Raw genomic sequence first — 15,048 nt, 5'->3', positions numbered from 1 at the left:
CCAGTAAACACCACTTCTCAACTTGCCCTATGGGCTACCAAAAAAACTGTGCGACCTACTTGCTTAAAATGCTCATTTCTAAAGTGTACATTGCATATTTAGCACTATTTTGTATGTTTTATCATAGATAATTATAAATTGAGACTCTCCCACTCGTTGTCTTGCAGCTTTACAGAGCCTGTCGTCGTTACCTTCTCCCAAGATTCCAGCCATCAATATCTCATACTGTGTAGAACTGGTATTGAAGCACTCGCTTATGGAGTAGATCAGGAAACTCTTGTCAATAAGGTTTGAGAAGCTTTAAGAGTATTCATAGTACTCACACCATCAAGTCTTTGCTTTGTGCTCATACGTACGTTTTATTAACTTCCAAAATATTGGTTATTGGCTTCACATTTCGACCCTTGAAAAAGACTCTGCTAGGAGACGAACTGCCTCTAGCTACCGGGCAATCTCGGTAGTCTAGTTGGCAAGACACTGCTCTAGAATTGTAAGGGTCATGGGTTTGAATCCCACCCGAGTAATATGCATGTAAGGATTCGTGGTGGGGGGGGGGGGAAGTACTGAGTATACAGTGCTAACACACATCAGTGCATGGGTTAAAACCAGAATTAATATTCTTCATTCTGCAAATTTAACATCTATTAGATTCTGCTAGGGTCGAAATATAAGGTCATTTACAATTTGTTGGCAAGTTCATAAATTTTCCAAGTGCAAGAATATTATTAACTCTGGTTTTACCAATATACACCGATCGTGTAAGCACCCGAGCTCTGTGAAAAAAAACTAATTTTGTATTTAACCTGTAGCTGCTGTGTAAATAAAATGTCACATCCCCTTAAGATGTTCGCTCTCCTGCTGCTTCCCATTTATCGTTCACTAGGGTGTGATCCATGGTTATACGATAGTTACAGGTTAAATGGCTTTTGACAAAATAGGATAGTTACAGGTTAAATGGCTTTTGACAAAATAGGATAGTTACAGGTTAAATGGCTTTTGACAAAATAGGGAGACCACCCACATAAGGACTAGAAAGCTCCGTCTGTAGAGCAGTCAAGTTAATCCTGAGGTTCAAATTCCGCTTTCGTAAATTTTCTTTGTTCAACTCAAAATTTAGTATACAGTTTGCACACAGGGTCCAACCCTGAGTTACCGCTTGTTAAACTTTGCATTACTCTTTTGCGTTCTTTTGCGTTCTTTTACACTCTTGCATCTGTCTTTGTGTTGCAGTTGATGATCTACAGCAGTGCCAGTCTAGCTGAGACTGTTTGTCATTTAAACCACTGGGATCATTACTCTATACCTATACATGCTCTGGAGGTCGGTTTGAAACAACGCCAGCTGGACACCGTGGCATTCTTCCTCAAGAGTAGAGAAAACGGTACCGTTGAATCAAGTTTTGTAACAAAAACTAAGAATTTTGAAAACTTGTGTTGTGTTCTTTAAACCCTTACAGAAAGAGGCGCAGAAATGAAATCTGGTATCAAATTTCGTGAACAAATATTGAAAGTTCCATAAAATGCATACGATTTTATGTTTTGTTCCATGGAGCTGTGTACAACTCATGACTGCGGTAAATCCAGGCTCTGTGTATTTTGTTGTTATTGGTCTATATAAATTTATATTCTATTCTGTATCTGTCTTCTGCGTAGTGTTCAAGTATAGTCCTACACCTAGCTCCCCCACCGGTGGGGCTCCACGCTCTCCCTCCCCACTGACCGCCGATCAGACCCAACTCTGGTCGGCCATTGACCTCCTCATCACCTCAATCCGCGACCACATCCAGGCGCACCAGTCTCGCCAGTACGCCATGCAGCTCTTGAACCTCACCCTGGCCTACGTCAACAAGCTGATCGAGAACGCTACGGAGACGCTGAAGGTGGTGCAGCAGGGGGAGGGGCTTGAAGTCTTGGGCGGCTTCAATCTGACTGGAACGGTTCTCAAGGAGGCGTTGGTAAAGCTGATGGGGTACGTGAAAGAGCTATGGGTGTACCTCAAAGGGTGTCCAAAATGGATTGGGGCGCAGGCTAAGGACGAAGCCAAGAGTGAAGGTATGAAAACAGTTTAAATTTTCTAGTGGTCTAGATTGGCAATTTAATTCCCACCCGAGTAATATGCCTGTGATTTTGGTTCACAGAGCTTTGGGAAACTACTAAGTATATGGTGCTTACACACATCGGTGTGAGAGTAAAACCAAATAATATTTCAGTGGTCAAGTTCCCTGGACTCAAATTCTGGATCCCATTTCAATGGAACTGCTCAAGTAAAAAACTTTTTGTGCTAAGCTAAAAAAAAACAGGATACTGGTCAAAGATGCTACATGCAACAAAGTATTTTGGCTGGTAACCTTATTATGGTAAGCATAATTTTGTTGTGCTTATCAACTTTTTCTTATGAAATTGAGCATGCCAGTACTCTACCAACTCTACCCAGTCAGTTTCCCTTGTGGTTTGCAGCACGATAGAGAAAAATCACTTGACAAACACAATCTGAAACACAGTACATGTAGTTTGAGTGAATGTTAATGATCATGATTGTCTATCATACCTTTAAGCATTGAAATACCCATAATCAATGGTTGAAACCAAATATTTATTTTTACATTGACCTTCCTGGTTTGGTTTGCAGACAAAGTAGATTCAGTTTCCCCAAACTACTTTGAGCCTGATGGGAAGACAGCCCAGAAATACACCAGGAAGTGGAAGAAAATGTCACAAGAGGTAAGAAATAATTCTTTGTACTTTTTCTTTTGCCAAATCAAGCATAAATTTAGAAGGGTTCGATCACTGTGTCAGGCTTTCCAATTTTATCTAAGTCAAAGAAATTTTGTGTTGAGGTTCCCTGTCCCAACTTAAGAATTGTCCAACTTAAGACGGGACCGGTCCCAACTATAGCTGGTATCCAGAGATCTGTCAGCAAGCAGGGAACCAGTGGCTGTTATACATTGCATGCATTTGGTCGTCGTAACTATTAGACTCCTTGGGCCAATTTCACAGAGCTGCTTAACTGTAAGCAAATATTTGTGCTAACTGTAGCAGATTTCATAGCGCCAATTTCATAGAGCTGCTTAACTGGAAGCAAATTATTGTGCTAATTGTAGCAGATAATTTTGCTTTAAAAGCATATTTCACAGGTTGTCAAGAAAATTAGGCAGGCAGCTTGTGCATTCATGGATTTGCATTGTTATGTTATATGTTTTCAACCCCATTTCAGGAAGTAATTAAAGATGCCATCCTCGGACGCTGCCTACCTCTAGCCCAGGCCCATCTACGCAGTTCCTACGGTGGGTCGGAGGTTAAAGTTCAGATGTCTGACCTGGCTGACAAGGGACTCCACCTTATGCTGGGTTCACTGCTACAGAGTGACCTTCAAACTGCAACCAAATTGCTCCAAAACATGGTAAGAATCTTCTCGAGTTTGGGTTACACAGTGATCTAGTGGTTAGACTGCAGGGCTTGCAATCGCAAGATTGTAGATTCCAATCCCCTGAGCTAACCGCTAATTTCACAGTAACTAGAATAATAATTGTCATCTAATTACTGAATTTGTGCAAGGATTTGTCAATTCATAATCATATTAAAAGTGTATATTTGGTTTGCGGTATTACCATGTGTGTATCTACTTGCCAGGTAGAGTTGTTCTTAGGGAACTGTCTTGTGGTGTTACCGCAAACCAAATATACATTGATACCTCACCATGCAATGCCTCAAATCCTACATATTAAAAGTATTTTAAAAACTACACAATAACGCAGGGAGTATATAATAAACAGAATGTTTGTTTTTTGCCCGTTCATGTTTTTGCTTTATTTCCCCCCAAAAAATCTGCAGAATTTCCAAGGCCTGAAATTTCATGTTTGAAAGGGCTAGGCCATGTTGTTTCATTTTACAAGGAGTGCTTACATTGGAAAATCATAAAATCTCTGGAAATTTTGTGAAGGGGTCACCATGGCCAAGACTAGGGCAACAGAGGCCCTAGCCTTGTTGGCTTCCATGTAATTCATTCTGTAAGGGTGTATTTAAAGGGTCTATGTACTTTTTGTAGGACAAAAAACACAATGTCCACAGATTTACACTGAACTTAAACAGTTTGAAGATAATGATAGTAGAAAGCTTCCCTGAAAATATTACGTGCTGAGGTGCTGTAGTTTTGGGGTAATGAGTAAAGCAATGTCATGAAAATAATTTTCGTCTCATAAGACGAAAATTATTTTAAACATTTACAAATGTATTTTCATTACATTGTTTTACTCATGTATCAAAAACTGCAGCACCTCAGTAAGTAATATTTTAAGGGAAGCTTTCCAATATCATTATCTTCAAACCCTGTAAGTTTAGTGTAAATCTATGGACATTTTGAAAAAGTACCCAAATCCTTCAAGCAGAGAGCCTCAACATATTTTTTAAATAGACAACAAGATTTTGACAATTTGTTAGGCAACTTTCCGATAACAAGAACCACTTTGAAGAGACATTATTTACACTCACATTTGTTTCAGGGATATAATGTGCAGACGCAGCTCAAGAAAATGTGCCTGTACACTGTCAACAGCAACCTCAGGGATTTCCTTGTAAGTATTTAGTCAAGACAATCAGAGTTATCTCCCGCATCCACCCCCTTGTCGCATTCAATGATCATCCCTTGCTTTTTCTGTGTGCTTTCTGCCTCTCTCTCTCTCTCTCTCTCTCTCTTTCTCTTCATCTCTTTCCACTGCTTCCAGTTTACCTGTTTATTTGTGTGGTTAGGCCGTGTCCGAAACGACGACTTCGGCTACAGCTACGGCTAGATCAGCGCGTCTACCAGTGTTGAAGAATAGGCAGACGCGCGCGATCTAGCCGTAGCTGTAGCCGAAGTCGTCGTTTCGGACACGGCCATAATTTCATTTAGCCTTTGAGAAAGACCCTACTAGGGTTTGGAGCATCAGACCACTAACTATTTTTTGCATTTATACCATGGGTCCTTCCAAAATGAAGACAAGAAGAATTAACAACTTTTTTGTTGTTTGTTTTAAAATCGTTTGAAAAAATAATATTAGCTGTTGCAAAGTGCTTACCAACTAAAAGGACCTATGGTTTAAATGCAAAAAAAAGTTAGTGGCCTGGCGTTTCGACCCGAGTCTTTCTCAAAGGCTTTAACAGATTTTATGAACTCGTAACCAATCTGTAAAAGCTGCTAATTGATAAATACAGATGATGATTGATAAATCTATGCATATTCATTCCAGATTGACCATCTCCGCCAATCAGGATCATTTACTACTGAGGAAGAGGGTATGATTACCTTCATCCACCAATTGGAACGCTTGTACACCTGTCAATCATTTGATAAAGCTAAAGCATTGGCTCTGGAGAGTGGGAAAAGGTAATACTAGTTGTGTTTTTAAGACACTTAATTTACATAAACAAGGATAGATAATTTAACCTTAAGAAGCCCTTGTATCCTATTAAAAGGCATTAGAAACAGTTTATTAGAATACAATTTTCCTTAAGTGAACAGAAACGTCAGGGAGTGTATGGAACACAGAGCTGTGTGTGTCGACATTTATTGTTACTTTGTAGTGAGAATCTTAGGCAAAGAGTGTGCATTTATACACTCACCATATCTTGAAATACATTTAGAATCCCAACATAGCAGAATGGGGGTAGACAATAACTGGGGTATACAAAAACTGGGTGCATGGGGTCTATTATTATTCTATTAGACTATTCTATTTTTGTCAGAACCCCCCTATCTCCTTTGCCCATCTGCTGTCATTTGCCCATCTGCTGTACTGCCTTCCAAAAGAAAATAATATCACAGCGCAACTTTCAAACTTGAGCGCAATAGTTTGGAACTTAAACGCGAAAGTTCTTAACTTGTACGAGGAGCTACTTACTCCCTCAAATATGGGTAGAAGTTTAACGTAGAGTAGAGATGACCTTAGGCCAAACTATCAGATTTCTTTCAAACTTTTAAAGGCTTTTGGATGTTTTTAACAGACGTCCAAAACCCTGCCAGTTGTAAACGGCTGTTTAAGACCTCATCGTCTACTGATTTCTACTTATTTTCACATTGCACCTACTCAGGAAATGGGCCAGTATGGTCACCCCAAGGCACTCCCTGAATGCATGGGCGCAAAACCTCCTTGAGACAAGACTACAGCGAGGGGAACTGGTCATGTGTGAGACGCCAAACTGCGAGAACTTCCACTACGCTCACATCCCCCTGGAGTGGGTTCGAACCTGGGACCATGAGATCAGAGAGAGGGTGTTACTTGATGTGCTTATTAAATCCAAGGGTAAGAGTTGGTTACAATTAGCACCTGCATGTTTCTCTGCTTCTCGTTAGTATTAAAAATCTTCACCGTGCCTCTGTGGAGTATCTTGTTGGACCTTCTGTAATCGTTTTTTTTTTGGTGGGGGAATAATGCTGTTGCCATGAAGACCCTGCCTGAACAAATTTTGTTTATCTCTTTTGAGCAAGAAGAAATCTCTTACCCAGAGTAGGCCTGAAACCGGGTCATAAACCATGACCGATATTCGACCATGGTATGCTGGCATCTTGGACTTCCATTGGGAAGTACAAGTTGCTTAAATATTGCCTTTTGTTTTAACTGATCAAACACAAATTTCATAGAGAACATCTCCCCCCCCCCCCCCCCCCCTCCTCTTCAGATACATCGTTGCGACCTTCTCTGGACGCTAAGTCTATTTGGAGTTACTTGACAAGCCACTGTGACTGGAAACACTTGTCTGATTGGATAGCAGCTAGCAACCCCGGCAGCCGCAGCAAGCCTGATCATCTCAATCCAGTACTAACTCAGACGTTGTATGCACACGGTGCTGATGAATTAGAGGCTTGCCCAGGCTATCTGAGAGAGAAAATACTGGATGCATTGGCAAGGTATGGTTAACTAGTAATTCCTCAGTGTTTGTTACTCAAACAGTGAATGATGTAATCCAGAGTGTTAAGGTGCGTCACATTATTTTAGCCAAAACAAGCGATTGCTGAATTGAGAATATAACAGTTCAAAAAGAAGTTCTGTGAAACCAATCCTCAAATCACAAATCCATTGAAAAGGTTGGTGATGAAAACCATTATTAAGGTCAGAATTTAAGTGATAAACCTGCAATTTTGCGATTTTCTTTGAGCCTGTTAATGTTAGAGAATTGTTTCCAGTAAAATTATAAAGTTGATATGGGTCAAAAGTGCTTCAAAACTGTTTCCATTTCTTTGTGTTGAGGTACACTGAGGCTTGATGGTTCACCACAAAAACACCAAAAACTCAGAGCTTCCTCACAATTGTTCCTTTTTAACCTAGATATTGTTATTGATATTTTTATTTTCAAAGAAACATAACAAAGTCAACTGCTTTCTTTTGTTCTTCCAGTCGTGACATCTTCTCGTCGTTGGAGTTGGAAAAGTTTAATCTACTCCTGACGAGGCTCAGTCGTACTCTGCAGCTATTCTCAGACACTCCATTCCAAGACAACAGAGACCTGAGAGAGAAGTTCAGTCAATGGTTCATCAATCTTTGTCTCAAGGAGCAGCTGACTAGCGTCTTGTATCTCTTCTTGGACTTCTACAGGTAAAGGCGTCAAACCAATAGCAGATCTTTGGGGACACTGGGAGGCAGTAGACTTACAAGGGGTTGATTTCACAAAGATAGTCCTAACTTAACACTAGTACTAGGAGTTTTTGAAAACTTAAGGCTAGTCCCTAACTCGTCCTAATTTGAGATAAGACTAGTCTTAACTCTTTATGAAATTCGCCCCAGGGTCAAATTTCATAAGCTGTTAATCAGAAAATTCTGCAAGAAATGAGTGGGGTTCCAATTTCAGCAATTGTAACTGTATGCTATTCTAGCTGGTAACTTTTGCTTAGCAAGATTTGTTTTTGCTTAGCAAATTGTTGTTGTTACAGGGTTTATCAAATTTGCCCCAGGCCAAACTGTGTTCTAGGAATTGTACGCATGCAGCATCCCTACCATGGGCAGCGCACCATATCGATCCCTCTCAACACTTGCCCTGGAAGGGAAGCATTGAAAAACCATGCTTATTGGCTAACCAAATTTACTACTCTGCGGGTGCGCTTTTAAAAAAAAGTTATCCATTAATTTATGTTGATGATGGGAGCAAAGAAGACATCACAGTGCAGAATGATAGAGCTGCAGAGAAACGTTCTACAAAGACACATTTATTTGAAGATTTTTTTTTTTTTTAGATTGTACTTGTCAGAGAATGAGGTTGTGTCACAAGTGAGTGACAACAGATGGCTGGAGATGCTTCTACACTTCAGATGGGTTGGAAGACAGACCACTGGTAAAATGTAGTTTTTGTACTATTTCAAAGGAAACTTTATGCTTGTTTTCATCTTAAATATTGTCATCAAATGTCAAACATGAGCTAAAAAGGTAGTCCTGGCTGATTTTCAACCTTCCGCCCAGGTAGTAGTTAAAAAGCTAGACAGTCCCTTATCAGAACTGATAAGTCTCACGAGCTCCGAAAAATGTACTCTGCAGTAGTAGAATATAAAGCAAGACAGATCTCTAAAAAGAACGTATTATAGTGAACACACACATGGTGTTACCGCAAACCAAATATATATTGATACCTCACCATGCATTGCCTTAAATCCCATACACAGTTTCTTATTTTATTTGAGATGTATTTTTTTGTTTTCTTTTTCCCTTCAAGATCCATCTCTGATGTTCCAGGCCAGTCTGTCCAATTCTCATCTACTGCTCGGAAATGTCCAACCAACCATATCTCAACTCTTTGAGGCAGGACATCCAGTAGTTGCCTTGGCAACGCTCATCTATGCACCGGGAACATTCTCAGAGGTATCAATAGAGAGTTTCCACCTGAAATGTGAATGGGTTTCTAATTTGAGATTGCCTGGAGTTGGTTGCCTGTTATACCCCAATCACACCGAACTCGTTCTCACTGCGTACTGAAAAATTTATTACTCACGCTCTCACTCAACTATCGTGATCCCCCACTCCCCACATTGCCGGCACCACCCACATTACTATCGTCTTGCACCAAGACTACATTTTTCAGAACGTAGTAAGAACGAGTTTGGTGTGATGGGGGTACAAGGAAGCAAATTTGTACACAGATATGGGCCACTGAGCAAGCTTCTGCATTGGGCTGGAAAGACATTTCATAATTTCTCGCAAGAGAACGAAACGTCCTGGTGCCTTTTATGAGAATACTTGTTGCATTTACTAGATTAATAGTCAGAGTTTCACTCAATTCATTATTTTCTCAATAACAACAAAATCACTTCGGAAGCTCAAAAAAAAATTCAAAAGAAAAATACTGTGCAGGTGCGGTAAGTTATTCCTAATACCTACACGGAGTGTTAAACACAATCTTTCAATGTTTGTTTTAGGCAATGAGTCCAGCATTGACAGTAGAAGAGAAGATTTGGAAGGTTGATGGTGAGGTGATGAAGGAGGCCCTCAAGCAGTACCCTAAGCTACAAGCAGCTGTGTTTCCACCGATAGATGTAGATGGAGTCAGTAAACAGGATATCACAGTCTACCAACTATTGCAGGTAAGAATTAGCTCAATCTGTTCTTGTTCATCCCTTTATTGTTTTAATAGTTAAACTTAAGGAAGAATTGCTCAACACTCCTTGGTATGTTCACAGTTGGAGTAAACCTGAGTAGGTTTGTGAGTATGAATGCTTTTAAACAGCAGATGAGACCTACGGCTTTACATCCTTTCCAACGGTCGGAGCAATAATTTTTTAAGTTTCTTGTTTAAAGACACCTGTGTTGATTTTATAAAGGACTTAGGCCGTGTCCGAATTGGTGGCTACGGCTGCGGCTACGACCGTTGCCAGGGGTGTTGCTAAGGGCGTAGCTGTAGCCGTAGCCGTAGCCGCCAATTCGGATCCGGCCTAAGATTCATTTTAAGTTGCCTCAGTTTGCCATTGTGATTTGTATTGAGTCATCACAATTTGATCTGCAATTAAGATTAATTAATACTTTTTTAGATCAATCTTGGCTCTTTGTGAAATGGAACCCAGGACTCAAACCGACACTCTGCTGATTAGAAAAACCAGAGCTTGACTGCTAGACTGATCAACCACAACACAACCCAAAGTATTCCAGTATCATTACGGAAAATTCAAAAGTTGAAATTGTATTCAGAATTATAGGCCTGTATAAATACTTGGAAATTGATGATGTATTCGTTTTTTCCAGGGGAACTGTCCATACGATCCAGCTAAACTCTTTAAATGGCAGACAACTAACCCAATGGGCAACAAGCAGAGTGAGTTGAGGCTTTAGTTGACTTAGGTCTTGTGGCCATTCAGTGTTATGAAAAGATCTGGTGTCTGACCCAATTTTTTTTTTAAGTTAGGGTTGGTTTGAGGTAGCACCATGTGTAAATCTCCTTTGAGTAGTGTTGGTTCTTAAAAGAACCAGTAGTTGACAACTCAACGTTTCGATCATTATGTTCAGTGTGCTAAGAGTTAAGTGATTGAAAGGTTAAGTTGTCAACCCATGGTTCTTTTTAGAACCAAAACTATTCAAAAAAGAGTAACACATGGTGCTACCGCAAACCTCACCTAATTATACTTCCACTAAGTGTTTGCTTAAGAACACAAGTGTCAAGACAGGGACTCAAACCCACTTTGTACTAACTTATTATTTATAACTTTATTTCTTTATTGGTTACCATTTTTCCTGTAATTTATATTCCTGTTGTTGTACAAATGAAAAATAAAACAAACAAACAAGCTCTCTGCTAATAAGAAATACCAGAGCTTGAGTTTGATGTTCTTATCTGCTCAGCCACGACATGAGTCGTAATTCAATTGAGTTTTTTCTTGACCTCATTTCAGATGGAACTGAGATGCCTCATTTCTCACAGGCTCATCTCGTCAGTCAGTATGCTTACACTGAGGCGTTTCGCTTCACCTACTACCTCTATCAAGGTAGACCCTCCTTTGCCTACTTGGCCTTCCTAACAAGTCAGCTGCAGGATGGAGGCACGCTGACAAAGAAGAGGTAAAATAATTTGAAAGATTTTTTTTCTGATTATAACTTCTGAAATTGAATGAAATAAAAATGACTCTCCAGAGCAAAAGGTAAACTTATACTTAATGAACATAGGTTTAAAGGCAGTGGACACTATTGGTAATTACTCAAAAACATTATAAGTGCAAAACTTTTCTTGGTAACAAGTAATGGGGAGAGGTGTATAGTAAAAAACATTGTGAAAACGCTCCCTCTGAAGTGACGTAGTTTTCAAGAAAGATGTAATTTTCGGCGAATTTGATTTTGAGAAATCAAGCATATGAAAGCACACAACTTCGTCATGACACAGTGTTTTTTTTTCTTTCATTATTTACTCGCTCGGTCCGTTAACAGCGCCAGCCACCAACCCGGTCATTACCACGCAGTGAAGACCGGGTACGAACACTGTTATTCCCATAAATAAATACCTTTTTTAGCGAATTAAACGGCTAAAATTGTCCAAAGTTTGTGACTTTTCTCTCGGCGGTACTCCCAGACATGTTCAAGGGCCATATTTGAGCTTTTTATGGTTCCCATCTCTTTCGTGCATTAATCACATTACTGATCTTTGAGACCAGTGACTCTTTTAAATAATTATCTGTTCAGCGCCTTTACTGGGGTCAAAGGAGGCAAATGAATGGACGATAGCTGTTCTTTGTGCATTAAAACGCGCGCATGAGCTCAGCGTCAGGTTATACGTGCGCACCTGTTACACGCGCACACACAAATTTGATACATTTTCAGCGCGCGTACCGCAAGTGCGCGAAGTTGCAATGAACCTAACATGGATATAAATAAGCGTGCGATACAGTGCAACGCGCAAGGTTTACACAATGTATGCTGATTTAGTGGCCACTTATTCGCTATTTTCCAAAGCCGGTCTTTATACCACTGTTACCACTCACACACGTGACTGGGTTTTGACCAATCAGAGACTTGAAACCGTCCAAGGTATTTATTAATGAGCTATATAAATTTATTTTAGTGTTATTATTAACATTAAAGGGAAGGTACATGTTTGGTAATTGTCAAAGACCAGTGTTCTCACTTAGTGTATCCCACCACAAGCATAAAACAACAAGCCTGTGAAAGTTTGGGCTCAATTGGTCATCACAGTTGCGAGAAAATGATGAAACAAAAAACACCCTTGTTAGACGAATTTGTGTGCTTTCAGATCGGAATAAAAGACTTCTAGCTAGAAGTCTTTTATTATTTTAGTGAGAAAATACCCCTTTCTCAAAAACTACGTTACTTCAGAGGGAGTCGTTTTCCACAATGTTTTATACTATCAATTGCTCTCCAATGCTCGTTGACAAGTCAGTTTTTAAGTCAATATTTGTTTTGAGTAATTTCCCTTTAACAATATTCTCCGTATATCCAGGGTGCTACAGGCCTACCTCAAGGCTTACAGCATTGCCATCAGGCACTTGTCAAACCGAACAATTGCCTCGGCCTGCGTCGCATTCGTTGAGATGCTCGGTCAGGACAGTATGTCCGTACGGATTGACCTCCAAGCTGCCTCGGCCGTCCTAGAGAGGAAATCCACCCATGGGGATGGCGGAGGAAAGGCCAGGAAAGACCAAGAACAAAATCTAGGTAGGCTTTATAAATCATTTTCAATTTAAATGAATTTAAAATTATGATGAGCTGGAAATAGTGTTCTCAACAGATGTTGAAGATAGGGTCATAGATTGGTAAATATTCCAAATATTACAGGTAATGCAGATCATAAAAGCACTGCAGCTGTTGATAATATAAACTAGTTTGAGAAAGGATTTTCGTTGAAGTAATTTGTTTTTTATTTTAATTTTATTTTATGCAAGTTGCCAGACACACAAGGCCTGAAGGCCACCTCAAGGTGTGGGCTACAATTCTTTTTTTTCCAGAGGCCGTTGCCACCTACTCCTATGGATGAAACAGGGTTACCCCTTTTACAGTCCGTATGGATGTAGGCTTGGGTATCATCAGTCCGAAGCCTGGCCGAAAAGATGATTTTTAATTCCAACTGAAGGGCAGAGTAGTCATGGGTAATTGTCTTGCTTAAGGACACAAGTCTCCAAACCTGGACCTAAAATCCACGCTCTTCTGATCAGAAATACCATAGCTCAAGTCCAGTGCACTTGACCGCTCAGCCATGACACGCAGCAATTCATTCAGAAGCTGCCAATAACGGATACCCTGCCTAGTTCTGTTTGATTTTGACAAATGTAAGATGAGTACATCTTTCATTTGAGGAAACTTTTTTGTAATTTTGCAGTGAGGATGCTCCTGGCGTGTCTTCAAGGAAGTGGAAATGCCAAAGAGTTATTGCAGTTGTTAGAGGATGCTATCACGTACAAACTCAACCTTGCCAAAACTAAACTGTAAGTTTACATACATTAATTTTTGTATTAATATTTTTATTTTTTGGGTAGTTTGATAAGGCTGAGTAAAAAAAGAAACATGTTTAGCGTCCCCGCCCGCTTCCTTTTTAGAGGCCGCCTCCTTTTTTTTCTCTCTTTTTTTAATTTTTTTTTTTATGCACATTTTTTAATTTTTTTTTTTATGATTTTTTTTAAACGATCTCAGCTAAAACAATCTGAATGTCTTAATATCTGAATGTCTTGACCAAAATGTTTCATTTAAGTATTGTGTGTTTGAGCAGTAGAAAAAACAATGGATATTTGACATTTTAAAAAGAATGGCAGCCATCTTGAAAAAAATAAAAATAAATAAAAAGCCCCTCCTCCTTCCTTTTTTTGAGAAACTTTGACGCTAAACATGTTTCTGTTTTTTTACTCGGCCTAAACACTGTTTGCTGAGTGCTGAACCGAGTCCTGAAGAAAACTACTCCACAGAAATTGTACTGCAATCCAACCCTGTGGTGAACCAGGAAAAGCTACACATAAATAATGTCAACGATAACAAGTAAAGGTTGTGTCCAGGGCCCAATTTCATAGAGCTGCTTAGCGGCTGATTTTGTGCTTACTGTGCAATTTCTATTTCATAGCGCTGCTAACCGTAAGCACACAAAAAGGCATGCTAACCTTCCGGTGCTTACCGCACGAAAATAAATGACGCCACAATGCAAATCCACGGTAAACACGCAACATGGCCGCCCAATTTTCCTGCTAACCTGTGAAATACGCTAAGTCTTAAGCAAATTTTTCTGCTACAGTAAGCACGCAAATTTGCTTACTGTTAAGCAGCACATGAAATTGGGCCCAGTTCTGCATTATTCATTTGTAGAAGCAGATACAGTTGTCGCGGCACCCAGTATATGGAACGATCTTTCTTACAACATCAGGCACTCAACTACAGTACAGACTTTTACAAAGTCTCTAAAATCTCACGTGTTTACAGCACCATGAGCAATAACCATTAAGCCCGGTTCATACTTTCCTGCGAATGCTTCGTGCGAAGCAAATATCTCTGCGTCATAAAGGGATATGGAGCGCCTCCCGATTGTTGCATCACCAAAATTCGCTTCGCATTCGCAGGAAGTATGGACCGGGCTTAAGATTATGGCGCCATTTTTAATGTTACAATTGATTGGTTTGCTTTTACTCAGGACATCATGGGAGGCATCAGAGGAATGGACGTTGGTAATTCTCTTCTGTCGTCGACATCAGCTACCTCTAAGTGAGGTCTACCTGATTCAATGCGCTTCAGACAACCAATGGCTACACTTCACCTGCTTTGTACAGGCGCATCAATACCCTAAAGAGCAGGTCTTAGATCTTCTGAAGAAATTCAGCTCCATTACAGTGAGGGAGCACCTCCATGATGCATTCCGCAACCTGCACTTTGGCCCGGCTCTCATCAGAGACGATCTGCAGGGGGTTAGACAGCGCCCTCTATCATCCCAGCGAGTACGCGATGTTAAAGCGCACTATTATCATCGAGTTGGATTCCTACGAAGGAGAAGTGAGTCCAGAAATGTTGCGTGAAAAAATATCAAATTTTGTTGTTTTGTTAAGGGTTGCTTTTTGAGTAGTCTGTTCTGCATCATTTGAAACCATAAAATTACTAATCATCTTTTGACCCAAAATCTG

At 40.0% G+C, this 15,048-nt stretch overlaps 1 protein-coding gene across 1 annotated transcript in view; it reads left to right on the top strand.

The window, feature by feature from the left end:
• Positions 1-15,048, top strand: part of LOC117295666 (spatacsin-like) — a 34,786-nt gene that overhangs the window by 3,297 nt on the left and 16,441 nt on the right. The window contains exons 5-22 of the mRNA XM_033778376.1: positions 168-288; positions 1,231-1,381; positions 1,653-2,051; positions 2,629-2,720; positions 3,214-3,399; positions 4,499-4,570; positions 5,225-5,361; positions 6,066-6,277; positions 6,654-6,882; positions 7,370-7,567; positions 8,203-8,300; positions 8,676-8,821; positions 9,376-9,540; positions 10,196-10,265; positions 10,840-11,005; positions 12,396-12,610; positions 13,272-13,377; positions 14,565-14,920. Of these exons, the coding sequence (XP_033634267.1) occupies positions 168-288; positions 1,231-1,381; positions 1,653-2,051; positions 2,629-2,720; positions 3,214-3,399; positions 4,499-4,570; positions 5,225-5,361; positions 6,066-6,277; positions 6,654-6,882; positions 7,370-7,567; positions 8,203-8,300; positions 8,676-8,821; positions 9,376-9,540; positions 10,196-10,265; positions 10,840-11,005; positions 12,396-12,610; positions 13,272-13,377; positions 14,565-14,920 (3,119 nt within the window). The remainder of the gene's footprint in view (positions 1-167; positions 289-1,230; positions 1,382-1,652; positions 2,052-2,628; positions 2,721-3,213; positions 3,400-4,498; positions 4,571-5,224; positions 5,362-6,065; positions 6,278-6,653; positions 6,883-7,369; positions 7,568-8,202; positions 8,301-8,675; positions 8,822-9,375; positions 9,541-10,195; positions 10,266-10,839; positions 11,006-12,395; positions 12,611-13,271; positions 13,378-14,564; positions 14,921-15,048) is intronic.

The sequence above is a fragment of the Asterias rubens genome, chromosome 10 (assembly GCF_902459465.1).
Source record: "Asterias rubens chromosome 10, eAstRub1.3, whole genome shotgun sequence".
Classification (NCBI taxonomy): Eukaryota; Metazoa; Echinodermata; class Asteroidea; order Forcipulatida; family Asteriidae; genus Asterias; species Asterias rubens.
The sequence above is the reverse complement of the archived record's forward strand: the minus strand, read 5'-3'. Positions and strand labels throughout refer to the sequence as shown.